Source organism: Lasiosphaeria miniovina (assembly GCF_030549165.1).
Source record: "Lasiosphaeria miniovina strain SMH2392-1A chromosome Unknown B0T26scaffold_5, whole genome shotgun sequence".
NCBI classification, from domain to species: Eukaryota; Fungi; Ascomycota; class Sordariomycetes; order Sordariales; family Lasiosphaeriaceae; genus Lasiosphaeria; species Lasiosphaeria miniovina.
This window is the reverse complement of record NW_026848224.1, coordinates 650,198-678,029: the sequence shown is the minus strand read 5'-3', so window position 1 is coordinate 678,029 and position 27,832 is coordinate 650,198. Positions and strand designations below refer to the sequence as shown.

General features: G+C 54.7%; 11 protein-coding genes and 1 non-coding gene across 12 annotated transcripts; 7 read left to right on the top strand and 5 right to left on the bottom strand.

The window, feature by feature from the left end:
- The first annotated feature begins 184 nt into the window (after positions 1–184).
- On the top strand, positions 185–255 carry B0T26DRAFT_t191. The gene has a single exon. It is a non-coding gene; the product is annotated as a tRNA-Glu (tRNA).
- Positions 256–279: 24 nt separating this feature from the next.
- Positions 280–1,838, bottom strand: B0T26DRAFT_872938 (VIT family-domain-containing protein). Its single transcript, XM_060447976.1, has 2 exons — positions 886–1,838; positions 280–831 (listed from the first exon to the last, which is right to left on the bottom strand). The coding sequence occupies exons 1-2, from the start codon at positions 1,623–1,625 to the stop codon at positions 717–719; spliced, it is 855 nt and encodes a 284-aa protein (XP_060293864.1). The 5' UTR covers positions 1,626–1,838; the 3' UTR covers positions 280–716.
- A 704-nt stretch (positions 1,839–2,542) lies between these two features.
- Positions 2,543–3,572, top strand: B0T26DRAFT_752766 (uncharacterized protein; the record flags this gene model as incomplete). Its single annotated transcript, XM_060445567.1, has 4 exons — positions 2,543–2,676; positions 2,922–3,016; positions 3,084–3,199; positions 3,297–3,572. 4 exons carry the CDS (start codon positions 2,543–2,545, stop codon positions 3,570–3,572), a joined length of 621 nt encoding a protein of 206 aa, XP_060293863.1.
- A 966-nt stretch (positions 3,573–4,538) lies between these two features.
- On the top strand, positions 4,539–6,045 carry B0T26DRAFT_752765 (uncharacterized protein; the record flags this gene model as incomplete). The annotated part of the gene is made up of 3 exons (XM_060445566.1): positions 4,539–4,944; positions 4,997–5,269; positions 5,393–6,045. The coding sequence occupies 3 exons, from the start codon at positions 4,539–4,541 to the stop codon at positions 6,043–6,045; spliced, it is 1,332 nt and encodes a 443-aa protein (XP_060293862.1).
- Positions 6,046–7,794: 1,749 nt separating this feature from the next.
- Positions 7,795–7,956, bottom strand: B0T26DRAFT_604412 (uncharacterized protein; the record flags this gene model as incomplete). Its single annotated transcript, XM_060435798.1, has 1 exon — positions 7,795–7,956. A coding segment is annotated over one exon (162 nt), but the record flags the coding sequence as incomplete, so codon positions are not given.
- Positions 7,957–8,795: 839 nt separating this feature from the next.
- On the bottom strand, positions 8,796–9,953 carry B0T26DRAFT_339546 (uncharacterized protein). The gene is made up of 2 exons (XM_060434471.1): positions 9,009–9,953; positions 8,796–8,947 (listed from the first exon to the last, which is right to left on the bottom strand). Exon 1 carries the CDS (start codon positions 9,837–9,839, stop codon positions 9,024–9,026), a length of 816 nt encoding a protein of 271 aa, XP_060293860.1. The 5' UTR covers positions 9,840–9,953; the 3' UTR covers positions 8,796–8,947; positions 9,009–9,023.
- Positions 9,954–11,351: 1,398 nt separating this feature from the next.
- Positions 11,352–14,247, top strand: B0T26DRAFT_803592 (uncharacterized protein). Its single transcript, XM_060447096.1, has 3 exons — positions 11,352–11,978; positions 12,011–12,851; positions 13,664–14,247. Exons 1-3 carry the CDS (start codon positions 11,680–11,682, stop codon positions 13,904–13,906), a joined length of 1,383 nt encoding a protein of 460 aa, XP_060293859.1. The 5' UTR covers positions 11,352–11,679; the 3' UTR covers positions 13,907–14,247.
- Positions 14,248–15,373: 1,126 nt separating this feature from the next.
- B0T26DRAFT_596366 (uncharacterized protein) lies at positions 15,374–15,595 on the bottom strand (the record flags this gene model as incomplete). Its single annotated transcript, XM_060435613.1, has 1 exon — positions 15,374–15,595. A coding segment is annotated over one exon (222 nt), but the record flags the coding sequence as incomplete, so codon positions are not given.
- A 1,264-nt stretch (positions 15,596–16,859) lies between these two features.
- B0T26DRAFT_752761 (uncharacterized protein) lies at positions 16,860–17,351 on the top strand (the record flags this gene model as incomplete). The annotated part of the gene is made up of 1 exon (XM_060445565.1): positions 16,860–17,351. The coding sequence occupies one exon, from the start codon at positions 16,860–16,862 to the stop codon at positions 17,349–17,351; it is 492 nt and encodes a 163-aa protein (XP_060293857.1).
- Positions 17,352–18,741: 1,390 nt separating this feature from the next.
- On the top strand, positions 18,742–21,369 carry B0T26DRAFT_831571 (alpha-amylase-like protein). The gene is made up of 6 exons (XM_060447473.1): positions 18,742–19,905; positions 19,989–20,370; positions 20,449–20,472; positions 20,531–20,551; positions 20,605–21,131; positions 21,212–21,369. Exons 1-6 carry the CDS (start codon positions 19,088–19,090, stop codon positions 21,348–21,350), a joined length of 1,911 nt encoding a protein of 636 aa, XP_060293856.1. The 5' UTR covers positions 18,742–19,087; the 3' UTR covers positions 21,351–21,369.
- A 131-nt stretch (positions 21,370–21,500) lies between these two features.
- Positions 21,501–22,876, bottom strand: B0T26DRAFT_752759 (uncharacterized protein; the record flags this gene model as incomplete). The annotated part of the gene is made up of 3 exons (XM_060445564.1): positions 21,501–22,013; positions 22,086–22,643; positions 22,742–22,876. 3 exons carry the CDS (start codon positions 22,874–22,876, stop codon positions 21,501–21,503), a joined length of 1,206 nt encoding a protein of 401 aa, XP_060293855.1.
- A 1,634-nt stretch (positions 22,877–24,510) lies between these two features.
- Positions 24,511–26,151, top strand: B0T26DRAFT_752758 (uncharacterized protein; the record flags this gene model as incomplete). The annotated part of the gene is made up of 1 exon (XM_060445563.1): positions 24,511–26,151. The coding sequence occupies one exon, from the start codon at positions 24,511–24,513 to the stop codon at positions 26,149–26,151; it is 1,641 nt and encodes a 546-aa protein (XP_060293854.1).
- Between the last annotated feature and the right edge of the window lie 1,681 nt (positions 26,152–27,832).

Sequence of the window (27,832 nt, the reverse complement as noted above, 5' to 3'; positions counted from 1 at the left end):
GTGACTCATTCCAGTGGCAGCAGTTTTCAATGTGAGCAGGAGATTGCACGATGATTAAAGGCGTTGAAAGGGGGTCAGAGTTCTGGCATGGCGTAGGTAAGTGCGTGATGGCACTTGGCGGTCGCCTTTATAGGGCTCCACTGCGCACAGCTCTCCAACAAATCAGCAACCGCAAGCGATTTCATCGGGTATGGTGTAACGGTAACATCAGTGACTCTCACTCACTAGCCCCGGGTTCGATTCCCGGTATCCGAAATTTCTTTTGTGTTTTTGCTTTTACACGCCCTTTTTATTTTTATTGTCCGCACCTCTATTTTTGCACGGCACTTTATAGTTTGTTAACACTCTCCATAATAGTCTGTAATTGGAATTCACGAGTCTTTCCACTCCCCACGCCTCTTAATGTTATTTAAGTCGAGCTGGAACATCGCACCACAACTAAACTCAAATAGTCTGCTCCCCAGAACTCATCGATAAATATAGGTATCCGTGGTGGGCAGGAGAATGGGGTCATGAGAGTGGCGCGTGCCAACAGAAATAATTCTAAATGCCACACACCGATTGGAAGGATGGGAAGGATGACAAAACAGCTCGCTGGCTGAAGACTGTGAATGATGGCGATTGTTATAATACAAGAGCGCTCGGCAGCCGCCTCCCAGACAACGACACTTCGGTGCCGATTTTACTATGCCAAGTGGTGACCAGATTACGTCATCTCAGTTTGTGTCGAGTAAACGCACGATGGCGTAGCTGGTCCCTGCAGCGAGAGCACCAATGACGAGCGTCTGCAGCGCGCCCCAGACGCCGGCCTTTTTGGTTCGGATGGTGAGCCTAGTCGTGTGTTAGCATCATCGCATCCCGCTTGACACCAAGCTTTCGACATACCAATTCTTCGCGTAGCCAAAGAGCAGCAGAATGACAACTGTGATGGCTACCGAGACGAGCAATGCCTGGGACGCCTGGTCCATGAAGAAGTAAGGCAGCATCGGAATCAGACCGCCGACAAAATAGCTGAGGCCCATGGTGGCGGCCGAGACCCAGGCGCGGCTGACGTCGGGCTCGGGCAGGGACAGCTCAAAGTCCATCATGAAGTTGACCCAGGTGGTCTTGTCGGCGCACAGCTGGGAGACCATGGGCTCGGCGGCGGCGCGGGTGACGCCGTAGCGGGCCAGGATGTCGTAGATCTCGCTGCGCTCCTCGTCGGGCACGTGGTCGACCTCCCAGCACTCGCGGGCGTGCTCGGCCTCCCAGTGCTGGCGCTCGCTGACGCCGGCCAGGTACGCGCCCAGGCCCATGCTGATCATGCCGCTGAACAGCTCGGCCAGGCCGCCCATGATGACGATGCGCGTGCTGCCCAGGCTCGATAGCCCCGCCGTCAGCGCGAACGGCACCGTCAGCCCGTCCGAGAAGCCCAGGATCACGTCGCGCAGCACCGCGTCGTAGCCCCCGCTGTGCCGCTCGACGTGTGCGGCCGCCGCGGGCAGGTGCGTCGATGATGAGACGCGATTGATCATGGCGGGCCGCAGCCGAGGCGACGACACCCATTGCCCCCGTTCGACGCCCGGCTCGGCTGGCGGCGTGCGGGGTCTCCCCAGGAGAGGCGACGACTCGGCGTGTGCAGGCATGGTCGCGTTGATGGACTGAGGGACTGATCGGAGCTGGATTGACGGGTTCCGTCGAATGGTGCGTTTGGCGTGAGATTATTTGCGATGACCCTACTTTTTGGCTAATGTAACTGTTGAGTTGCTGTTCGCCACGCCAGAAATGGAAGGTGGAGACGGTTCGCTGCGTGGTCAGCTCCAGTAATCACGAAGTCTGGGGGGTTTTTTTTTTCTGACTCATCGCCAGATGGAGGAATTTCTCCAGAGGACGCAATCCAAGTGGAGCTTCCGAGCCTCAGCTTTATGATATTCCCTGGAGTTTGGATTGCTTTCATTTCTCTAGTGTGGCATGCGCTATGGATGCTTTGTCAAGTTTTGATATCCAGGGTTAGGGTTCTATGGGTTTCTCGCCGCTGCCTTGGAAAGCTAAAGGCCTTGGACGTTGCTTTTTAGTTTAGGGCTTGCTTCTCTGCCGCTCCGTCATCAAGTCGGGATCGTTAATCCATGGCTGTGGCGTGATTGGCTCTGGCGCGTCCAACGCAACGGAACGCGATGCTAGGGAACAGCGAACGCGTGTTCTTTGCCTTGTCAGATCACGCAAAGGGGCGCATGCTAGTGGCTGCTGGTCGAAAAAAACAAGGCGAGACGCGTTTTGCACGATAGCCGGTCATCGGGTGCGTCAATGCGGGAAATTCGGGAAATTCGTCCGCAACCGGCGTCGTTCCCGCGCCCGTCCGTCGTCGGCAAGGTCCTTGGGACGCTAACCTAAGCCAATAGGTAGCAGAGAAAAAAATGACACTAATTAGAATGAAAGAGTATTACATTACACGCTCTGCGTGTCTGACTGCGCTTCGTCCAACTTGGACTTGTTCCCTCCTTTTTTCTTTAGTACAGCTCTCGCGAGACTAATCTCCTGAGGAGGGAGATTCTCCTCGCCGACCATGGGCGACCCAGATGGCCAGAGTCAACTCCGTGGCCGGCCTAAAGCCAGCGCCCTTGGCGCCCTTGAAAAGACCTCCCAAAAAGGGGCCTCCAAAAAAGCACAGACGATAGCCGAACCCCGTGGACTTTCACCGTCAGCTCTCGAAGATCTTATGCAGCAGATGAAGATAGTGAGGAGCCAAATGGAAACCCTAGAACGAATGCTGGACGGAAAAATCAAACCCTTCCCCCCCCTCCCCCGGCGACGGCGAGGACGACGACGGTGATTATACCGTGCGACTAGATCATCGACTCAAATCTTTCCAGATCACAGAATAGTAAGAGCAGGATCCCTCAGAAGCCCAAAAGGCGAGCATGTAGAGGCTAACTTCTTTGCAGATTCGACGCTGGGAGTCGTCGCTTCGTGATCGTCAAGCCCACCGACGACAGAGCGCCCTCCAAGAAGGAGCCGTTTTTTATTCGTACTAGAATCTGTGGGTCGCTGAATGATGCGTTGGCTACACTGAAAGCTTGATTGCATCTAACAATGACATCCAACAGTGGCGAATGGTTCAGAGACTTTATTCCTGGATCTGAAAGACCGAAGCCCGCAGGCCGAGCTGAAGGGGGTGCTTGGCAATATCATTAACATCAATCTGGATGTGCTCAATGCTACAGTACGTTCTGGCCAGCCTTTCCAAACACCCTACCACCTACTCACTACTACTACTGAGTTGGGGTCATGTCGGCGCTGACGCAACACCCGTAACGCAGGTGGAAGTAAAGGTCCTTTTCCACTACATCTACCTGCTACTACGCCATCGGGACGGTAGAGGAGACGAAGACGAAGACGAAGACGAGGAAGATGAGGACGAAGACGAGGGCGAGGAAGGTGATCAAGACCAACAAACCAGCCAAGTCGAAGGAGATGAGAGTCGCCAAGTCGAAGGAGACGAGAACGGCCGAGACGAACAAGACGAAGAGGAGCCACGAGACAAAGAGGAGCTACAAGACCGCAGGAGGTGCTCTCGGCAGACCTCCAATTCCTGATTCACTGGGCTGCCAATCATCACAAGTCAGTTAATCAGGATCTGGACGCCGTTGTGGGAAAAGGAAAGATCCGCTTCGACCTCTTGTGGGCTTTCTTCGCCCCCGGTGATAGGCTCTACCTCGAGTGCCCCTACACTAGGACTCCCATGTGCGTCGTGTACAAAAGTGGGCGAGAAGATGTCAACACAGACTCGAGATGTGAACACATACGTATCAATGATGGTGTAATTGTAATTGTGGTGCTGGTCTGAAGTTGGAATGCGTTTGGCTTCGTCCTGCTGCAAGAAGTGGTGGATTTGGCCTGCAGCCTGCGCGACCTGCCCTGCATGTGAAGAGTGTGTAATTGGGTGCGCCTGCGCGGCCCGCCCTGCTTGTCAAGAGTGGTCGGGGAAAGGAGAAGTCTTTAGTCAAGTAACTCCTGGACGAGCTCCTACAATTGTGGCCCGGGTCGCGAATGCGGCCGAGACATAGGTAGATCCATGGGATCCGCTACTCCGGGCCATTACCCAGCTAGCTTCCTACAAGCAATACAGTCACCGGCTACCGCCCCAAAACAATGAGTTGGCCTTGGCGCATCACATGCTGGCTGCTCTGCTCTAGGGTTATAGTGGAGCTCACGACGAAAGGATGAATGGACAGCGTATCGATTCACCAAGAACGCCACGCCCAATCTAATTTGTTTTCCGTGGCCTCTATAGATGCTTCCTAGAAGTTCCTAAGGCGCGCTGTCATGGCCAAAAGTTAGCCGATATCACAGCATAGTAGACCCAAAAGAGGTAGGGGCCTGAGAGAAGGAAGTGAGGGCCACTCACGGACCATAGTCAGAATAGGATGCGGCCAATCAGGTCGCATCAATCCATTCTGGCCACATCATGTACCTGTCAGGTCCCCTCTGCACAAAACTTAACTCCTACCACAACCAACTTCAACCAACTTCCTCCACTCACCAGAAAAACCTCAGAAACCATGGCGACCCAACACGCAGGTCCCGAAAATGAGGACGAAGAATTCCATACCCTCTTCACTACCTTCCTCGACAAGACTGTCAGCCGACCTTTTGCGCGCGATCACCTCCGGCGCGTTCTTGAAGGCCTCCCCGGCAACATTCGGAGCACGTCGCTCCTGCCGATAGATGATATGGAACTTCGCATCGAATATATCAATCGGCTCGAGGAATTTTGGCGCCTCAGTTTCGAAAAGTTGACCAAGCAGAGTAGCGCCAAAGTTAAGCGCTTCTGCGATGTCCAGTTCGCTGCCCTTTACCTCATGGATTTCCAACAGCTCAAGAGGTACGCCACAGGGGAGGCCCATGAGCGCGACGTCTGCTACCTCCTAGAATGCCTAGAGCCTGTACCCGCCTTGGTCAAACTAAGTAAGTCTTCCTACCATTTTAGTAGGAACGTTATTTACTAACCAATCTACAGTGACCGGAAAGAAGACGAGCGACGAAGAGGCTGAGATGGCTGAGAGGGCGACATACGTCCCTGATCTAATCCTTTTGCCTCCCTCTCAAGCTCTTGCGCCTTTGCGTCGACTTTCGCAACAAAGCAACCCGCCGAGATTCGAGTCCCAAACCGGAAGGGCCAAGCGGAACGAGGCAGAAGCTGATGCACGGAAGATGCTCGACGACCACCGATGCATCCTTACTAAGCAGAGCTTCCCGCACGCCTGTCATATTATTGGCTACGCAGTTAACAGTACGGAAGATAACAGAGCAAATATCGACTAATGGCTCCGTAGGGCCGTCCCTTTTTTCTTTACCGGAAAATTGGGTCAGATTTCCTCCAATATATGCCATGTCTTCTCGTCCAGCGTTGGAGTGAGCGATCGGAAGTGGAATATGCTCTCGCTCAACCCAACGCTACATGGCTGGTGGTCGCGGGGTTGCTTCGGCCTCAAGTGGATTGGGCTGGCTGCTCCTCGTTCCGCCGACCCAGAGGAAATCCAGACCGTCCTTCTTCAGTTCGAGTGGTTGATGTGGAGAGCAAGACCCGTCGGTGAAAGAAAGCCAGCAGGGCAGCTAGGGCGAACAGCCGAGGAGATTAAAGCGGCGTTTCCCGATTATTCGGCCCCCGAGATGATGCGCATTTGCGGCAACCCAGCCCTACCCGACCCATATCCCTTACTTGCCATGTGCCGGCCCGCCACCGGGTGGAATATTGAACATGGCGAGGTCTTTGAAGCGAGAATCCAGCAGAAGTACGTCATGAATATGAAGCTTTGCGTGGATATACAGCAGTCGATCAATCGCCTCATTGCCATGGCTGGAGGGGCCGAAGCGCTCGACGACCTGCCGGACAAACCCGAATTCCTTAACGAAGACGGACGCTTCCCGGGGTTGGTACAAGACTTTCTACATACTCATAAGCAGACCACTTTGGCAATGCGCGATGAAGATAAAGACGCTGGGAAAGCTGACTCTGAAGACGATAATATTGGTAACGATGGTATCATTCGTACGGTGCTGGAATAGGATTCAGGACCCGGTAATCACCTCGGCGGCAAGGGTAAGGGTCTAGCTCAATCTGCTATCTCCGACAAGCTTGGCGAGAGTACTGCGGGCGATCCCAAGGAAGAAGAGTCTAGAGATTTGTATGCTACCCTCAAGAGGCAGTTGCCTAGTGGTACCATAACTGGCAAGGACGAAGGGAGCGGGGAGATTCTACAACTTGGGAAGAAGGCGTCAAAGCTGAGCCTTATATCGACAAAGGTTGAGAATTGGGGAAAGAAGTCAATCAGGGGAACAGCCTCGATTGCCAAGAAGGGTGGTGAGAAGGTGGGCCGTATTACCCGGAAGGCGTCTGTAGCCGTCCTCTTCAGACCCTCACAAAGGCAATCAGAGGTATAACCCATTGGTTTGAGTTTGAGGGCAGGCGACGTCCCTGGACTTGGTATCGGACTGGGTTGAGTTATCAGATTCCTTTATAAAGGATATAGATATAGTATAACTCAACAATGGCCATTGCCGATAAAGGACTAATCCGTCGTACGAGTATGCAGTCGCCGTAACCCGCTTTATTACCCGATCAGGAAATGGTGATGTTTTCTGTGGTGTTGTAGGTCTACAGGCCCTATGTAGTCCTTCTAATTAAGTACTGTACGTCTTATAAGTTCAATATCGCCGCTTGATCTCCGATTTTCGACCAAGCCCATTACGCTGTGAGGCCGCCCTCCCCACCGTCCGCTCCGCCTCCGTCTCCGCCTCCGCCTCCGCACTCTCCGATATAGACAAGACGTTAATTCGCGGCCTCGAAAAGATTGCGTGCGACAGGTCACCGAGAGCGCTCCCTTGATCCATCTAGAGGATGAGGGTGGAGGAGGCGGTGGGGCCAAGTCCCAGATCCTAGATACGAAGCGACGACGATGACGACGACGACGATGACGACGACGACGACACCGTCCTGCCATGCCATGCCGAGATGCTACCGTGCTGCGGCGTCGGTTGGAAGACGGCAAGGACCTGCTTTGCGCGTTCTATCGAGTACGATGTGACGGACGTGTCTGAGACGGCCTGGAATGCCGACGTCCATATAGCCCTATAGTTCGTATTACTTCATAGTACCTTACTCACGGGCTCGACCGAGGCTGGACGTGTACTACAAATCGCTTAGCTGGATGCGTGTCGGCTGCGGAGCAACCCGTGGTCGTCATCGCGTTCTGCTCACTGGAGAGCATCCGCCGCGGCTGGTAGGAGCGGAAAGGGGGCAAGACGGCCATTACTTACGATCAGCTTCCCTTACAGATTCAGTCCGTCAAGCTTCCCTTACAGATTCAGTCGGTCAGGCCAGCGTGAGTAAATAGTTGTGAAGGAAAGAGCACCAACTGGCCAGGCCACTGCCCGTTGGCACAAGTCACTAAGCCGCACTACGGCGCCACAACCCCACAAGCTTTCACAAGCACACGCAAGACTGAACCCCTGAGCATGTATATAAACAGTGGCCCTCGCCCCCTTCCTTTGCGAGGGCCAGGTTGAAGTCTTACCCCAATACCAGTCATTACTCGCACTTCTTGTTAACTTCATTGTGACCACCTTGATCCGGCGTACCTGCCTTCTCTTACAGAAAACTAGGCATATGCCAGTGCCAGCGGCGTAGTTGGATTGAGCGTTGTAGCGCAGAGCAGCCGGAAACTCCTCTAGTGGGAGGAAAGTAGTATCGGACCGGCCGTCGTCGGAATCGCCATAATCGGACTCGCCATCGCTGATTAGGACTGTATCGTCTACTGAATTCCCGGTACTACCACGTCGAGCATCGTGTACATCCTGCGGCAGCGGCGGATGTAAGGGAGCCTCAAGAATAGCTATAGAGGGATCCCTCTTCCGAACCAGAAGGCGGCGACTCGCTGGCTCGGAGCCCGCCGCCACAGAGGGGGTATAAAAGATCTGGCCGTTGAGGCAGACTATTGCCATCGCGCTGCCAGTAAAACTGCGCCGCTGATTTGCGAAGATGTCAAAGGCTACGGGAAGAACAATTCCCGGGAGTACTTGGTATATAAGCTGGTCATCTTCGTACTTCTAGGACGGGGCAACGAGAGAAATATATCTGCGTGCGCGAAAATTGGAGATTGACCACAGAACTAGGAAGGAGCCGGACCCAACCTCCAACTTCCTATCCGCTTTGCCAATCCCAACGGTATGGCTCGTGAGGAACGTGCCTAGTCGTGAAACGCCTCGTCCCTATACGCTTTGGAGGGTACGAGACATCGATTCACCGGTCTCTCGTACCTCTGCTAATCACGTAAATGCCGAGATAGAAAGAAGACGGCCGGAGAATGGAACCCTGGAAGGATATTGTATCGCTACGAATTACGAACTTGACTTGATGCCGCATGATCTAGGGCGTTGCCGGAGGTCGCCCAGGTCGGCCGCTGTGATAGAGGCGTGTCATCCCTTTTACCCACCCCTCTATATGGGCTTGCGCCTCCACCGTGTTTGCCTCGCCGTCAATCCCAAGAAGGCAAGGATCCGCCTACCATGCGCTAGGAGTCCTAATCAGCAGCTCAGATGCCACGTCATCTTGGGGCCTCATCCCCTTGTCTGTTTAACTAGCTGTCCTTGATACGCCAGGACCGCCTTCCTCTTGCTCTGAAACTGGTCTCTATTAGGCCGAGTCGCTAAGGGGCCGTCGTTGGCTCGGTGTTCCTATCCCCGTCCTCTATAGGCTGAATTACGGCGTGACCTAGAAATAGATCGTAGTCGAATCAGGACGCGGATGTGCCATTCTTATAACTACCCTTATGCAGGCCCCGCAGAAGCTACGCCAACATTCGGTTCGAATATGCCTAACGGGATTATCTAAGCCATAGTCGGAGACGTCCCCAATACGCTAAGCGACGAGGAGGCCTCCTATTATTTTAGTACTGGACGAGATGGATAACTGCGGCATTTTTGTGAGTGGTTAGAAGCTGCGTGTATTGCAGATTACATAAGGGACTTACTAGGTAGATACGCAGTCATCCCACGGACGAAGGGGGGATACCCTGGTAGGTGGAGTAAGGGGATGAACGAGGTGAGATGTCAGGCGGAACTTGATCGCTTAGTATTGACGAACGCAAATTCGAGCTGGAGTTACGGTATGAGTTGAGTGAAAGTCGTAGTCGGAATGAGCCGGAAGGCGAGACGGCCTCAATCAGCAAGTGACCGATACCCCCAGAGAGCTCGAGCCCTCCAGAACCACTGCGGCTCGCCAATAGCGATCCGCCATGTGCTTGTAGCCTCTCTCTCAACAAGAGATATGCCATCCTAGCCAGACCCATTCCGCCAATGATGAGCGGTACGGGTTGGCCTACGCTGTCCATGTCGTTGGCACCCTCAATGGGATTCCAAGCGAGTGTCACCTCTACCGTGACGACGATATAGCCAACTGCTGCGACACTCGCCATCATCTTTGCCCAGATTCGCCATGGCGGCGTGTCCATCGTATCTTGCGCATTGCCGATGCCCAGGGCCGCCGCCATCAGGTGCCAGACAGCAATCCTCCGCCCCGACGGGATGCAGCTCAGAGCGGGCCCGATTAGGGACAGGGAGTCGGCGACGACAAAACATATGCCGCCGAGACCACTCATGAGGATCCCAAAGACGCGGAGACGGGAGACCTCAGCCCTAGACAGCACGAAGGCGTAATACGTGCACGGGGCAACATCAGCACCCGCCTCGGCATCGGCGACGGGCAAGATGCTGTCGAGACCCTTGCACCAGAACCAGAGACTGTAGCCGGCGAGAGCGCTAAGGATCTGCAACATGACTAGTGTCCGCAGCCCTGGCGGCATCTTTTGCCGTGCCCCAAACAGGCGGGTGGTCCCTGGTTCAAAGGCCTGGGCGGCCACAAACCCGCCAAACACGAGCGGTACAATGATGAGGACCTCAGGCCCGGCAATGTTTCCGCCGAGGGTGACGAGGATAAGCGCCCCCAGGACGGCGCACTAGAAGCAAATGGTGGTGGTGATGGTGGCCGTGGGGGCTCGATGCTGTCTGCCGTGGTTGTGGTGGTGTCCCCGGTCACTTCGGGGCTAGGATCGATCTGCTGTCTTTGGTTTGGGCTTTCGCCTTGGGCTTCGCTTTCGTGGCATTCATCTTGGTGCTCTGGGTGGACGTGGGCTTCTTGGATTCCTTCTCGTAGCAGAGCTGCGCCAGCGCGGTAATGAGACCCACGCAAATGTCCATCAGCTGTACGGAATCGGTCTCCGGAATGCTCTCGAAAATGATGGCTTGGAAGTCAGCTACGACATTATTCGGCGTGTAAAAACCAGACCAAGTCTTCTCGAATCTGGGCCCTATCGAGTGCCGGAGCATGTTTTCCTTGTGGAAACCATACGACGGGTCGTTCCTAGCCTCCCCCCTCGGATCTCTTCGTCTTCCGCAAGGTAACGACCCGCCGAAGCGTAGAAGGGCGCCCGAGCAGTTGAAATGCCGAGGGCAGAGCCGGAATTCGACATGCTTGTACCGCAAGTGCTCAATGATGGCTCGTGGCCGCGATGATGTCGCTCCAGCAAGAACCAGAGCTGCAGCTAGCTAGCAGCTGCACTCGGAGACTTTGGTGCGCGTCCACGTTTTTGCAATGTACCAGGTGATGGCCCAAGATCAAGTAGGCGAGGTGCACAGTCACTGGAAAACGTGGTGGATTGCTTGCAGAACCTAAGCTATCTGCCCGCAGGCGAAAAGCCTATGGTGGGGGCCTAGGCTGGTGGTGCATGGACCATTAGGTGGTCCAAGCTAGGCCAGGCTTGGCCTGTGCCTAGCACATCAAGTCCAGATCTCCAACAAAAAGACGGCTCTCGTCCTTGGTAGACGGATCGAGCCCGAGGGTGTGAGCCCACTATAGGAGGAGCCTAGTACTGCAGTGTCCCATCTCTCTCTTCTAGGGTCTGCGGAGCAAGAAGGTGTAGCACCTTGTATTCGAAAGGGCAAGGAGTACCATCTCGTCCATCCATTGCCCGATCTCGTCGTAGAAGAACATGCCGGAATTCTTCATGAAGGTAATGAGGGACGGTTCCTTCTTGATCCTCGAGTCTTTCAAGACCCATTTGAAGTGGGTCTGGGCAATCACGGGCAACCTAGGAGCACCTGCACCGGGGAACAGACTTGGGCCCCCCATTTCTGCCGTTGCGAGCGCTCGATTAGCGCCTTGATTGGTATGGTGCTTAGGTTCGCGCGAGCCGACTGAGGCGTGGATTGATCGGACCAGGGAGATGGCGAAAGACATTTGGTGTGCTCTATGTGCCCAGGGCGAAGCTTTGATCTTGCATGGTGGTGGTGGCAAGGTTCGTGAGCCGGCTGGTGGTGCGACAACAATCGTATAGCCGTGGTGTGCCGAAGCCTGACCCGATAGCCTAGGTACATTTACGCTGGCGCGTCTTTTTAAATTTTCAACACCATGGTACCATACCGGCCTCTGCCGGTGCGGACGTTCCCAGGTCGACCGTCACCATTTCAGCCCATTCCTATCCGCAAAAAATGGCTACTCTCATGGCGTGGATCAACGAATCAAAAAGGCCTGTCTACGTGGACGCCGAGAAGCTGAAACAGAGGACGAAGCCGGCAGCGGCGATGAGATTAATGAAGCGGATGCGGCCAACGCAGAGGACGACGCAGCCGACGTAGCCAACACAAATGGCGCAGTCGACGAGACACTCAACCCCTACCCGGATGGCATCCAGCGAGCGACAGACGTGTTGCTGGCAGTCGAAAATCGCGAGGCAGCCGACGTGTTGCTGGCAGCCGACAATCGCGAGGCAGCCGGCAGAGTCAAGCTACCGCCGAAGCTTTCTTCCATCAGCACCACCAGGGGACGAGCCGACGCCGGTCAACAAGTCGAAAAAGAACACGAACACCACCACCACCGTTACACTCAGCAAACGCCCATCCGCCTGCGAGAGCCGGAGAGTGCCGCAGTGGTTGTGGACCCCTTAGTAGCGGCCCATTTGCATAACATGAACCATAGTCCCATCAACCGATTGCCCGACGAGCTCGTGCTTCATATTCTTCACTGCCTCGACCATGATCCGCTTACTATGCTCTGCCTCCGGCGCGTATCAAGGAGGTTTCGGCGGATAATCTACGACCGGGAAATCTGGAGCTTTAGGCGTGTCGGCAACCGTTACTCGGAGCTTGATTCTTCTTCCAAGGAGGAGTCCCGCATGCCGAAAGACTTGAAGGAAGAACTTTGGCGGCGAATCCAAAGAGATGGAATGTGCGACGAATGCCGTATGCTCCGGCTCGGTGCTCTCGACATTGACAACCCGGGCGCCACCTGGCGTCGAAGCCCTTATAGGTGCCCAGCCAAATCAAGGTCTCCTCTCGGACTTCATTGCGGCAGCTGTATTAGTAGCGGCATCGGCCATGATTATGTGCATCCGTGCCTAGGCCGCCATGGCTCCGTTCGTCTGTGCGAGCACGTCAACATTTCGTGGGCCGACATGGAACCCTACCTGTCCGAGTGGCACCAGCGGCAAGATCCCCACAATGACGGCGGCCAAGCCTGCCTCGACGGCTTCAGCGTCCAGTGCCGCGACCCCAGCCACGACTTCCGCTGCAGAGCCGAGGACGCTCCAACTTGGCCTCGAGCCAGCCTCAAGGTCAAAAAGCCGATCGCGAGGGTGGTCTTGACTTTTGAGTGGAGTCCCCATAGCGGTTCCGACGTCTTTTCTATCACCCGGGAGAGGCAGGCGCCCGTATCGGAAATGAAGAGCATGCTCCAGAGGTATCGGCAAGGCGCAGCCGATATTCTATTCCCCTCATACCCCCAACTTCCTCTCCCCGAGATGGCATCAGCCATACCGAATGTCAGTGTCTGTACTACGAGGCAGGGGGGACCAGAGGTCCAGTACTACGGACTTATACAAGCAAATAGGAAGAAATTTGTTTTCGGCGGGTTTGTGGACTCCCCCAATGAACCACACATTTACATTAGATCTCACGGATGTCTTGGGAATAGAGAGTCGGTGTATATCTACAGACATCCGCCCAACACCAGAGATGACTCCATTTGTCTGATCACCAGGTACCGTCGGGGGATTGTAGTCTGTAGGTGGGTAAACGGCGGTAGCGTCGTGGCGGTCACTCCCTGGCGCGACTGGTATCATGCCGTGGACCCCGACTTATCCCAACCACAAAGGCCGCCGAACAAGCTGTGCAGAGACAAGAGCTGTATCAACTATTACCGAAGCCCGGGATCTTTTTCTTGTCGATTGCGGTTTTACGAGGGCTAAAGTGGTGGCTGGCGTGGCACTCACGAAAACCGAATACCAGGCATGTCTTTATCATTGTGAAACGGACCCCAAAAATACCACACTCCCCAAACGCTCCTTATTCTTAAATCGAGTGCCAATCCGACTCTCAACGCTCATCCATCGTTATCACCAGATGCTAGGGTGGCCTGCTCCTCTGCCACGATTGCGGCACCATCCTCCAACCCCCTCATACGATTTCCCGAGGTCATCGAGACGCATTAGCATCTCTTGTCGACCAGCCTGGTCACGCTCGAAACGGCCAATCTTTTCCTCTGCCTTGGCAAGCTCTTTCTCAACCCGTTCGAGTTTCTGTCTGGTGCCTTCGAGAGAGGCCGACACGTCCTTAAGCTGGTTGCCGAGTTTAGCTTGGCGTCCGAGTCCGAAGCAGCCCTCGTGTTGGCGGCGTCCCGTTCGGCGTTGGCGGCGTCTCGTTCGGCTTTGGTGGCGTCCCGTTCAGCCTTTGCATTCTTGAGCTCGATGGTGATATTCGACTTGTCCGCTTCAACCTTTTGACGGCCTTGGATGGCGTCGTCTCGTTCCCGCCTAGTTTGGGCAAGTGCTTCTTCTCTGAAGACGTTTGCGAGACTAATAATGGCGTCAACAAATGACATGCACAAAAGGAAAAACCAACGTCGGAATTTGAAGCATCGCAGCTAACCGTGTCGCTAGATGCCGTGGTCGCCAAACGACACTACACACATGCACTTGATGCTCCAACAGAAAATGTGGTGCTGATGCGGCTCGGGAACACAACGCACGCGAATAGAAAGTATGCCTGGGATTGGTAAGGACGGCCAGCGAAACCAAATGGCGCTTGCTACATACATGCACTTGACCTTGGACAGGCGAACAAGTCTCCACAGGCGAACAAGTATGAAAGATATAGATGTGCCGGGAGAAAACGGTGCCTCATAGAGAGATTTCGAGTAAGGCTACTAGTCATACGCTGGCGGGTTGACGTTATCTTATCTAGGATTAAGAATGATCGGTGGTCGTTCGGCTCGGGAGGGTCGGGAAGGGATCTCGACGGGAAAGAACTAACGTTTTATGACGAGAAGCGTCCAATTTCACGCTTTATATATTTCTATTTCGTTATAGCGCTAGTCCGTAATAAGGACGTTAAGCGATATAGATAGCATGATATTTAGGCCCGATACTACTAGTAGCGCCCATTTCCCATACTGGGTAACTATATGCGACAGAGAATGTTACTCGCGTTAGCCACCTATTTTGGGACGGCCGATATATACGTCGTCGAATCCCGGATCAAGGATCAAGGTTTCGACTCTCTATTAAAGTTAACCGAGGAGGAGACACAAGAGGCAGCACGCCGAGTACACGTGGCCGTGGAGCAGGCGATCGATCGCGCTGAGAGAGACGAGAGCATGGAAGTTGGCGATAGCAGCAGCGGCGATGAGGACGAGGACGAAGATGAGGGTGAGGGCGAAGATGAGGACGATTAGACAGGGAAGGGTAGCGGGCAACGGGTAGGAGAGAAAGGAAAATTGAGTGTATTTATATAACTTGACTACTGTCATGGCGCCAACGGCCGTAGCATAGTATAACCCACTATAGGTTGCAAGTCGTCGACTTGCAATTCTGGCATCCTTTTGGGGGTTCTAGCGCAGCGGTAGTGGGTGCTGTGAGCTGGCGCCGTCACAACTACGTAGATAGCAGTTCTACGACGTATCCAACCACTTGTGCTCCGCACTAGGCATATTGGACATGTTGGGACGAGATGGAGATGGTGGATAAATGGACACTAGGTTGTAATCGTGGGCAGGTCTGGTAATGGCGTTGGGGACAAACCTGGAATGCGAGTGGCCGCGAGTGTTGGCTCAAGATGCTCGGAATGGAGGCACGGAAAGTGCCCTAGTCGGCCAACAACTGACCAGCAGGGCACTGGAGGGCCGGAAAACGCTCAATAGCCTACCAAGTGTCTGAGCAGGTGTATGGGTTCCACTCATCCAGACCATCACCTTCCTATACATGTTCCGCCGTGGCTCAGATAACGAGTCTTCCTCCCGGCAAGCGGTACAGTCATCGGTTTCATGTTCCAATTTCCGAGTTGTAGAGAGCATACCGAGATGGAGCCAACCTTTGGTATGGAATTCCTGGATTGCCTCGCCCACATACTGCAGGACCTTCTTTAGCTCCGCAGGCGGAAAGTCGGCACCAGTCCGCATCAAGTCGAGTAGGGTGTCTTCGATGTAGGGATGGACGACAATGCGGTCCTCGGGGTTGAAACTAATGGGCATTCGAAGCCGACGGGAGGCTGCAAACTCGCCTACGAGGCGTCAGGACAAATCTGGGATGGGCTTGGATTCTTGCTTAAAAAGAGCAGGGAATCCGTCCCCTAGCTGTGCGGGCCTGACAGTTTGGCTGCAATTACAGGGTTTTTGATTGAAGTGTCGAGCGCGTGCTCACCCTCGGACGACATGACGCACAGGGCCTGGTTGTACAACATTGGCGGGCTCGTCGGCGCGCCCTCCCTCACCGCTCGCGACTGCATGTCGTGCAACATCTGCGTCCGCTCCTGGAAGGAGCCCGCCTGCACCATGGCCATCTAGATCTTGTTAGCTTGGAGACCTCCATCCTAACGAATAGTTGGCGAGGCATCACGGCCTCCCGCGGATGCATGCACGCACGACTGTATTGCGGGGGACTCACGTGTCAGCCAGCTTCACGAGCGCTGGGCCGCTGAAAGGTTTCGACGACATGGCCGAGTAGAAGCGTGTCATTCCGCACAGCTAAACCGCACAGTCAGTCTCGCGCTCGACAAGTTCTTTCACGGGTGCAAAGGTGCAAAGGTGCAAAATCTTCCCGTCGAATTTCTTTTCGAGTTTCTCCAAACGCGCTGCGAACCGAGAGAGAGTGTCGATTAAAGGCTTGCCTGCGTAGCTGTGGCTGTGGAAGAGACGCCTGGCTCCCTCTCTCTAGCCGACGGTCTCAGCGTCGCACACCAAGTCGTTCCCGGAGGGTTCGATTTTTCTTCTTGACCTCGGTCATCAAGTCAGGTGTTGCGTTGCCGAAGAAACCTTCCTCTCAACGGACGTCCTTTAATAGGGTTCAAGGTTAGAGTTTTTCCCACGCAACCGCGGCAGCACTTTCTAACAAAAGTTAAATTTTAGCTCCCACGAGCAATTTAAATTACGAAGCATCACCATGTCACACAGACGAATAAGTTCTACAACCACTGTCCTTCAGGCACCCCTCAAGCTACCGATACGTACCCACGGAAAAAGCTCGAGCGACACCGCATCACTTCTCGGCAGCATGTCGCCTCTCAGTACAAGCGACGAACCTTACGTCGGCGGACACTATGACGCCCTCGCCAGCATAGGCATATCCTTTCTTGTACCAGACGGTTCCGTTCGCAGAGGGAATGCATCGCATGAAGAGAACAAGGCCGCGAGACACCACCTAGTACAAGCTTTTGGGGCAACTTCTCAGTACTATTGCGAACCTTGGATTGTTCTAGGTTGTACACCTTCGGTCCCTACTGGGCGGCTGCCCGAACTTGTTGGAGGTCTGATCGCAATTTGGCGCCATGCTGACGATATGGATTTCAACCCCCTGATCGGCGAGTTTGGAGAAGGAGATGAGGAGATGAAAGTCGACGCGTCTATCTTAGAAGGGTTCCAGGAAAACCAGATACCAGGGAAGGAGGCCATTGCTCGCCTTATCGGCTCCGTTTTCCCCACATGTATCGCAATGACCTATATTACCGGCACCGTCATTGTGGAACTCCCCAGAAGCGAGGAAGCCGTGTTCCAGGAGACATTACAGGACATGCCACTTATAATTGCAGGCGCGCCGTTCAATTTACAGTACCACAATGTCCCTTTGGCAAACGTGGGCCGACTCAGGCGGGCCAAGAAGCCAAAGCCACAGCTTGCTGAAGAGGACTGCGCTGCAGATGAGACAGACTACGTTACCAGAGATGGCCGATTCTACCCCGGGGCAATACTATCATCGGTAGGCGAAAAGGGGATACCTTCTCCTCCGTATCAGCAGGCGTGCTCGTCCATAAAGGGGATGAAAAGCGGTTAATTTGTTCCTGGCAATGTTGGGAGGAGTGTGACAAGAAGTACCCTAGGCTCATTAAAGAGGATAACGATGAAGCACGCCAAGTTTTCCGGATTATCCAAGGCGAGGGCGGTACTGAAGTGGGCCGAGTTTCAGAGAGAATAAGAGAAACGGACATCGCCTTGGCCAAACTCGATCCCGGTATAAAGTTCGTGAATAGCTTTATGGATATCAAGGCTAATACGAAGACCTTCATTTATAGCGAGCAAGTCGATATAAATGACCATTTACTTATCGACAGCTTCAGCACGGGGAGGCAAACAATGGTATCTCTTGGTACACGACTTCAGGCAGAGAGAGCGGAGGGCCAGCCACACAGTCGCCTCATGGAAAAGAGATTCAATAAGTTTGGTAAAGCGGTTGATGTGGCTCTACCAAGAGATGGAGTTTTCTATATTTCAGGAAAGCAAGGAGTATGCGGCACTAGTGACAACATTCAGACCAAGACTCCGTATATACGTGATAGGGCCTGTGATTCGGTATTGGTAAGGAGTTTTGTGTCGGAAAGGAAGCATCTACATGTAAAGGATATGCTTGCCCTAGGAGAGATTTGCGGATTGTTCCACTTCGCGGATTTGACATTCAGGTTTGCAGCATCAGCAAAGGATTGCCTCATCTATGCAGACGCCTTTGATCCACTAATCCATCACGGCTGGACGATTGTGCCACCGCAGGGGCAATCAGATGAAGCCATCAATACAAGGCCACAGGCACCTCGTCACGAGAGACCCGAGGGGGAGGAGTCACCGAAGAAGAGAAGAAAGGTATGGATAGACTCAGGAGAAATAATAAAACTCTGTTCCCCCCTTGTATTGTTTCTCCTTTTAGTATTTTCCCTGCTTTTGCAGTAGACAGCGGACTTTTTTCCCACAACTCATTGATTATGACGATGCTACACATTCTGTGGTAGTGTTTCTGTTGGAATTACTAGGTACCGGTACTGGAAGCAACAGGGCGTAGCTGCACGCCAAAAACTGGTGGTTCAAGTGTTGATTGTTGATGTCTGTATCTAGAAGAAATCCGGGGGCCTGCGCCACCACCGCCACCTCTGTGGCTGACCGGCGCGTTGTTCCAACAGTTTCCCCTCTTTTACAGTTCAAAAAAATCCAGAAGACGGTCGTTTATCGCGACCAGTATGTCAGCACAACAATTACTTTCTGAGTTGCCGCTGAAGTAAGCCTTGTAGCTTCGCTATCTTGTCTTTGGATGGGGTCAAGAACCGATCTTTCGAGGTTTGAACGAAAGTTCCCTCGTCACTGTCACCAAACCCCACTCGGAATAACCCTACTTGGAATAACCCCACTACGGCTGGGGTTGGCTACGACATACGACAGACAGCCTTTGGAGCAAAACCATCTATTTCACGGGGAATTTAATATGCATTTGATTAGTTACCTCAAAACACAAAATCCCGCTAGCCCGGAAATGCCGCAGGAGGAGTTTGTCGGGTCAGTTGGTACGGAGTGTCTCAACCCACACCGCCGCTCGACGGCACCCGTGCACTGATGCAAGCACAGCCCAACTGGACCCCTGAAACGAACGGCCCGCAATTTTCCCCTCCGCCAACGACGACAGCCCGCACGCTCGTTTGATGGCATCCATTTCTCAACACTGCTTGCAATATGGCTTCAGTTCGCATCTCATTTAACGCATAGCAATTTTAATCTGTCAATCGACCCTCGTTTCTTGCGCGATCCACCATGAGCGTCTTTCTCGGCCTGCATCAGCGGCAGTCGTCGACGTCATCGATCGCGGGAAAGCCTGAGACCCGACATGAAGCCTCGTCAGATTCGGCAGCAGCACCGCCCCCTGTGGTCAAAAACTCCAGCCAGCTGCGCCCGCACCGCCAGCGACGGCTCGGGTCGACGATGCCCAGCCCACTCATCGTGCGCGAGGACGGCGGCGCCGTGTGCCCCGAGAACCGCACCATGATGCAGGGGTTCGAGTGGTACCTGCCGGCCGACTTTGCGCACTGGCGGCGGCTGGCCGGGGCGGTGCCGTCGCTGGCGGCGCTGGGCGTGACCACACTGTGGATCCCGCCGGCGTGCAAGGCGGCGTGGCCGCGCGGCAACGGCTACGACGTCTACGACCTATTCGACCTAGGAGAGTTCGACCAGAAGGGCGCCCGCCACACCAAATGGGGCCACAAGGCCGAGCTGCAGCACCTCGTCGAGGCGGCAGCCGCCCACGACGTGGCTATCATCTTCGACGCAGTCCTGAACCACAAGGCCGCCGCCGACTTCAGCGAGTCCGCGCTTGCCACCCGCATCGACCCCGAGAACCGCACCCGCCCCCTGCCGCCTCCAGATGGTGGCGCCAACGAGCCTTATGAGATTGAGGCCTGGACCGGCTACACCTTCCCCGGCCGCGGCGGCACATACAGTCCGCTCAAGTGGCGCAAGGAGCACTTTACCGGCATCGACTACGACAGCAAGCGGGGCGAGAAGGGCGTCTGGAGGTTTGCCGGCAAGCAGTGGGCGCTCGACGTCGACGAGGAGCTGGGCAACTACGACTATCTGTCCGTGTCTCCTTCCGTCCTTCACCCCCTTTCCCTCCACAAATTGGCACAACTGTGACTTACTGCCCCTGCAACGCATACAGCATGTTCGCCGACATCGACCACCGACACCCGGCGGTGCGGCGCGACCTGTTCCATTGGGCGGCGTGGCTGGCGGGCCAGATGGGCGGGCGGCTGGGCGGGCTGCGGCTCGACGCCATCAAGCACTACAGCTTCGAATTCGTGCGCGACTTCCTGGCGCACATCGACGCGCGCGTCGACCGCCGCTGGTTCGTTGTTGGCGAGTACTGGCGCGAGGACTCCGAGTTCCTGGCCCGCTATGTCGAGTTCATGGGCCACCGCCTCTCGCTGTTCGACGTGCAGCTCGTTACCAACTTCAGCAGGGTCTCGCTGCTGGGCGAGAAGGGCGATCTGAGGACTGTCTTTGACGATGCGCTTGTTGTGTGGAAGCCGGATAATGCCGTGGTGCGTTGAAATTCTTTTCGCCGAGGCCTGATTCGCGAGAAGTATTGTCGGCTGACGTTGCGGCTACATTACCTACAGACCTTTGTCGTCAACCATGATACGGTGAGTGAGCCCAAAGGCTAACAAGTCCAAAATTAATAACTGATTTATGTGCGACCAGCAACTCGGGCAATCTCTAGAGGTACAGTCCCTCTCCCTCACCCCTGATGCCTAGCCCCGCTGACGATTCCCTAGACGCCTGTGGCACCCTTTTTCATCCCCCTCGCATACGCGCTGATCCTGCTGCGCGCTAACGCGGGACTGCCGTGCGTGTTCTGGTCGGACCTGTACGGATCCTTCGGGCAGCACCCGGCGCCGGACCGCAGCAACTTCGTACCACCGACGACGGGCGGCGCGCTGCTGCCGCGGCTGATGCTTGCTCGCCGGCTCTGGGCGTATGGGACGCAGATGGACTACTTCTTCGACGGCGAGAACGGCGGCGACCCGCAGTGTGTCGGCTTCACGCGCTTCGGCCACCCGTCGCGCTCCGCTGGCCACGGTCTCGCCGTCGTCATGACCAACAGCTGGGAGCACGCCGCCAAGCGCATGTGCGTCGGCCCCCGCCACGCCGGCGAGGTCTGGACCGACGTGTTGCGCCGCTGCCCCGGCCATGTTGTTATTGATCCTCGCGGCTGGGGCGTGTTCCCCACGGCGTCGAGGAGCGTGTCCGTCTGGGTGAACCGCGCGGCCGAGGGCAGGGAGTTTGTCGACTCCTTTGTTTTGTGAGTACTAATTAGTCTGATTCCCCTTTGATATGGGAGTAACTAGGAGAAGGGCTAACGTTTTCCTTTCTCTTTGTCAGTGACTACGACATTTTTGGATTCCACAAACAAAAGGCGGAACAGGACTCCAAGGTCAAGATCGCCAGCGAATCTGGGCTTGAACCGGGGTTCAAGGTCTTGGGAATTGCGGTCGAACACGTGGAGAAAAACATTGGATAAGAGGAACATCTGGACATTTTAATATTTTCATATGTTCATGAATCCAAGACTTTCAACTTTGCCATTTCACTGCTCGCCTTATGTATCCGAGCGCTGTAAAAGCAATCTCAAGCGCTCGTCCCTTTCATAACTCTTTAAAGCCCCCTCACGCTACTCCTCCCAGACCAACCTGGCCCTAAACACTTCCAGTATGGCGTTCGCAAGCGGCAAAGCGTGCGACCATTTCGGCTCTAACGCGAGTCCCCAGAAGAAGCGCCTTGCCTTTTCATCCACCATGCAACTCGCCAGCTCCGGAGAGCCCCGTTCTTCCAGCGCGGCCGCAAGTGCCACGTCGTCTTTGCTGAGAGACACCTTGCCGCGACACAGCGAGCTCATGCTTGCAGTCACAGGCGACGCCCCGAACGCTTCCTGCCGGGGCACGACGCGCGCCATCTGCCAGTCGATAATGCCCGTGACGTTGAAGTTCTCGTCGACGACGAGCAGGTGTTCGCCCTTGTCGTCGGCGTGCTTGAGGAAGAACTCCTGCGGGCCTGCATCGTGCTCGGCCAGCTGCCACGCGTTGTCCTTCAGGAACCGGTACACGAGGTACGCGTCGACGGGGTAGGCGGCGTACAGCTGCCCGTCGGCGACCAGCGCCAAATGCTGCTCGGCAAACGCCGTGTACTAGGCGACCGCGCTGTCGAACGGGCCCTCGGGGCTGAGCACGAGGAACCTGTCGCTAGCCGTGGCAGATACCTCGACGTGAGATTCTTGCGCGAGTAACAGGGGCCTAGCCGCGGGGAAGGGATGTCTCGCAAGCTCGGCGAGAATGTCTGCGACAGACTTCCGCACTTTGGCCCTCTCTTCCTTTGTCGCGTCGTCGCTAGACACGCCGAACCTGGTCCACGGCCTGCCCGGCAGCTCTTCCATGAGAATGAAGCCGACGCCGACGCCGTGCTCCGCCCCGCCGCCACGGACGCCGTATGCAAATGCGCGCGGAGCAGGCACGGCAGTGGTCTCGAGGAACTTCAAAGTCGCGTACTCGCTGCGTATCAGGTGCGCCACAAACTCGTCGGGCAGGCTCGTGGCTACGCTCGTGACGCGCGGAACCCGCAGCAGCCAGGAGTGCAAGCCGTCCTCGAAGCGGATGCGGGTGTGGTAGTTTGCGCATCCCATGAGACTGCCGGTGCCAATCTGTGGCGGGTGCTCGACGCTGCAGGTTCTTCCGCCATTGAGGCTAGAGGCCAGCTTGCAGACTGCCCCATCGGTGATAAGAGCCCGGAGGCGGTCGACTTCGGCGATGGTCTGTGCCTTCTAGATCGCGTCGTCTAGCTCCTGTCATGAGCGTCGGGATGTCAGTCTGGATTTATGCCATAGTCCATCATTGGAAGGGACTTTGAGCCATGTCATACCTGGTTGCATTTGTGGAAGGATGGTGACAGGTGAGTGGCGCAGAGTTGGCGGTTGTAGCTGTCGCATCCGCCAATCGCCCTGACACCGGGTTTTCCGCACTCGGGCACCGAACAGGTGGAGAACCTGAGCGTCATGGTGCGTCGAGGTTTTGAGACAATAAGCGCGAAAATTCAGATCACCTAGAAAAAGAGACTGAAGACGACTTCTAGATCTACACAAACTTTTTGCTGGTATTTGCTCACCGACATTCTCGTCGAAGGGAAAGGTAGTGCCAGAGAGAGTGGAGTGCGCCCGCAGGTTACCGTGCTGCCGGGACGCTGGAGCCAATGGTGTTCAGGGCATCGCGTCTTGTCTTTTGAACTGTGGTTCCCCAGCATTTGAGATGGGAACCTGTTATTATGGCTTCTGAGAAGGGAGGCATAGCCTTGCACTCAGCGTTTGGGCTTTCGGGGATTCAAGCGTGTTTATTTTGGTATCAACCTCATTTGCCACGTTCTTGGGCCAGAGATATATTCTGTGGCGGGGTTGCACCACACGTGATGAATCACATGGGCATTAGCCCCGCCTTGGAGATTTCGCCCACACATTTTGCAGGGAGATTTCCTCCTAGAATTAGCTAGCCAATGCACACATTTCCACTCCAACATATTCCTCTTGTTCCTACCGGATCCGTGTCCCCCGGCCATCATGACGCCCGTCTTTACCTCTCGTTTTGGAGTTACTTGATTGGATCTTCGTTGTTCTCTGTCGGGGCCTCAGCAGCTGGGGCTGAAATTGGCAGAGGCGATTATTCCCAGCCGATCTTGCCGCTATTTTGCTATTCGAGGCCTCTCCGATTAGGCTCACAAGCAGGCCATGCAAGCCACCCTTGGTGTGACTGGGTGCAGTGCCACCACGTCGGTGGGTCATGCAGGCAGCTGAGGCTGAGGTTTACGAGTGGAGGGAGATATGAGATTTGGGGGCTGGCAAAGCTGCCCCCCTTCACAATTTTCCCTGGTTGTTGGCGCTCCTGCAGTTTTCTCTCTGTGAGACTGTGAGTAGCATGAGCTCTGAGTGGCATGAGCTCTGAGTGGCATGAGCTCTGAGTGGCATGAGCTCTGAGTGGCATGAGCTCTGAGTGGCATGAGCTCTGAGTGGCATGAGCTCTGAGTGGCATGAGCTCTAAGTAGCATGAGCTCTCCTACTCGCGGCATTGTCCTACATCAAGATCATCAGGAATCGTCGCACGCAAACTTCCTCGGCCTTTTCCGACCTTTTTCGGCCGACAAGCCGTATTTGCGCAATGGGGGCCTGCTTGTCGTGTCTCACCAAAAGCCCTCGCGCCACGGCTCAGTCCCCAGAAACCCCGCCTCTAGCCGCAATTCTTCTCGAGTCCTTGCCCACTGTCCATGCGCCCGCACCTGTCCCTGAGCCTTCACCCAATCCTCCAGAGTCTACCACCATCGCTTCGGTTTCACCTAGAGTTGCGAAATCGCCTGTCTCCGACGACCCCAACAAGTCCCCAACCAGCTCTTCCCAAGGACAAGGTGCCCAGTCTGTCCTTCCGAAAACCCCCTCGAAGTCGCTTTGGGACGCAGCGTACAAAAAGCTCCGAGAGACGGACTGTGAGCTAGTGGAGGCCTTTGAGCTTTTACTGCTTCGCCTCGACCTCAGCGATGATTCTGCGACGCTGAAACCCGAAATGCCAAGTGGGGGCAATGACAGAGTCCGTCTATTGAAAACTGCGGTCCAACATGGACTCGAAAGAACCGACAAATGGGCAAAGGCAATGGAAAAAGCTGGCACTGTGTCCGACGTTCTGAAGGCTGTCGGCGACATCATCCAGAGCACCCTCTCCGCGTCGGTTCCACAGGCTGGAGCAGCGTGGATGGGTGTCTCCATCTTGCTAAAGGGCCTTTCCAATGCTGCTGGGGAGTCCGCTGCGAACCGTGAGGGCATTCTTTACGTCGGCTCGCGATTTGGGTGGTACCGACAACTGTTTTCCATCCTGGACAGCTTAGCAGGCGGCCAATTGGGTGAACTCCGACAGCAACTGGAAGCCATGGCGATTGACCTTTTCGCCAAGATCTTCACATACCAGATGAGCAGCGTCGGCGACTACTTCCGCAGTCAACTTTCTGTGACTATTTGCAACGCATTCCGTGCCAGAGACTGGGCTCGAGACCTCGGCGCTATCAAAGACTGTGAAGAGGGTCTACGCGAGTGCCTGAAGCAGTATGACAATAGGACAGAGATCAAGCACCTCTCCGACTTGGCGAGGACGGCGTTCAGTCTCGAGGCTGGAATGACGAGGCAGCTCGCTGAACTCGGCGAGATAAGGCGGGTCCAGGCCGAATTACTGGCGGTGCAAAGAGCAGGAGCCGAAAAGAAGGAATTGGATGAGGCCTACAAGCTGATTGGCAAGTTCAAGGTCTCGGGTTTGTCGTACGAGGAGTTCATGGATCGAAACCCGGATCCGGCCGAAGGAACATGTGGGTGGTTCCTGAAAGACGACCGAGTCCTCGACTGGGAGAAAGGCGGAAAGAAACTCCTCTTGGTCAAAGCCATGCCCGGGCAGGGGAAGTCTGTGCTGGCACGAGCGCTGGTGAAGAAGTGGCGCAATGGTGGACAGGCGACTGTGTGCCACTTCTTCAAAGATACCAACCTCATTCAGAAGAGGGCCGACATGGCCTTGTGCGCTATCCTTCATCAGATACTCACCAAGGATCCGTCACTCGCGCTAAAAGTGAAGAACGAAATTAACCAGGGAGGTGAAGGCCTGCCGGGCTCCATGACCGACCTATGGAACCTGCTTGAAGTTGTCACTTTGCTTGTCAAGGAACCTATCATATGCATCTTCGATGCCCTCGACGAGTGCGACGATGAACATCCACAGATGCTTCTTGACAGACTTTCGACCTTCTGCAATGCCGAAGAGACAAGAAACCCGAAGTTGAAGATCCTAGCCACGACGCGGCCAATCGACCGGATTATCAACAAGTTTCGCAATGTGCCAAACATCGGGCTGAACCCGAATGACTCTACCATTCTAGCCTCTGAGATCGAGAGTGTCATCAAAATGAGGGTAGGCACCATGGCCAAGGAAAAGGGATGGAGCAACGAGCTCCGTATTCGCATTGAGGAGTCGCTGAGGGGGACGGGCACACCGCAAAACACATACCTATGGCTGCGACTCATCTTTGAGCTGCTCGACAAGGAGCCCGCGCTCCCTGACGAGGATTGGCTCACTCTAATCACAGAACTTCCGCCAACAGTAAACGGCGCGTACGAGAAGCTCCTCAGAAGTGTAGACGCGAAGAGGAAGTTCTACGTCAGAGAACTATTGTCTATCATGATTTGCGCCGCCACACCCTTGACTGCCGAGGAGGTGAATATTGCGCTGAGGGTAGCTTCAGGTACTATGAACTAAAGCATGATGTACATCGACAGCGACGCCGCGTTTCGCACGTGGATCAACACCAACTGCGGATTTTTCGTCCAGATCTACGAGGACAAAGTGCAGTTCATCCACCAGACCGGCAAGGGGTTTTTAATTGGATCGAACCCAGACCTAGGCTCAGAAAGACCAAAATGGCAAGGCTCGCTTGAGGTGGATGCGGCGCACAACAGAATGAGAGACGTGTGCGGGTAGTACCTCGCTGAAAAGGCGCGACGGTGGAGAGACAAGAGAGTTATCGGCAATTTGGATGTCCGGGACACGGAGCCCTCCAATTTATTTCTCTCTTATGCGATAAAATATCGAAATTTCCACAATGATTTATCCGGAACTGGGAAGCTGGAACAATTCCGACACGAAATTATCTTCAATGTCAGTCCTGATTCGCCATCACCAAAAGGTTCTCCTCTGGCGACTTGCATCGTGACGGACAAGGGTTCCACCGAGGCTTTCCAAATTTACGCACATGAATTTGTATGTGAGTATCTCGAAAGCTTACAACAAGCCTACACAATCCAAGGCGCCGATAGAATTCGCAACCACGTCTTAGAACACCTGGAGAAGCGTGCCGACCTTAACAATAAGACTGAGGCTTTAGGAAACCTGCAAAATAGAAGTCAGGGATACCCTATACAACCGGAGGAAATTGATTCTCGACTACGGGGCCTGCTTTTCCACACTAGCAACCCCGGAAATGTGGTTAAAATCCGAACCCCGAAGATATACTACAGTAGGGCCGATTTTGATGATCTGTGGGCTGTTATTGAACATTTGGAGGGAAAGAAATTGGCCGATATGGAACCGATGCTCGGCCGAGACAAAGAGAAGCGTGACGGGCTAATCAAGCAAATATCAGAGGCGTTTGCGCTCCTTTTGGCTTTGCCGCCTCCCAAGCTGATGAGACAATCGCGCTTGCTTGATGAGACCCCAACACGAAGTATGTCAGAAAGCCAAGACCGGGATTGGGCAAGATGGCGCCAGGCTGAATACCTATTCTGGACTGTTATCGATCAGTTCGAGGGACTAGGTTTCGAGCATAATGTATACGATGTAGGTGATTCCACACATGTAGGACGCCTACACTGCAGACGCCGCACCTACCTGCCAATGAATGCAGCGTGTTAAGTACCCAGACGGCAGTTAACGATTTAGTAGTTCTCCGGTCGTCCAATTGGGCTCCGGATAAAACCCGCTTCTTCCACGAAGACGAAGCAAAAAAGGTCAAGACACTCTGGAAACGACGAGTTTGGTAAAATATCAACATGGACAAGCTGTATTTCTACGTGCCTGACCCCGACTTCGTCGTCTTGGGTGACGAAACGCTCTGGGTTATTGACTTCCGGGCTGCTGGTTTTTTACCAGCTTCTCTTGTGCTCTTGGATCTAAAAAAAAAAACAGCATGAGACTTCTAGGGCGCCCCGGCCTGGATTACGAGGTCAGGAGTCTGTATCCCATCGAAGCGGATGACCGAAGAGTGGAAGCCCTTCAACTTGAACTTGGTGGAGAGTTTCCGCGGTTCGATATTATCCGCCGCCCGAGGAGATTGGCGGAGAAAGTTCGGAGGTGGAGAGCGTTAGCATAAGGTAGTTGACCGAGTATAAGAGGGTTGCCACGTTTGGCTGTAGTGACTAGCATAGTCGAGTAAGACAGGATT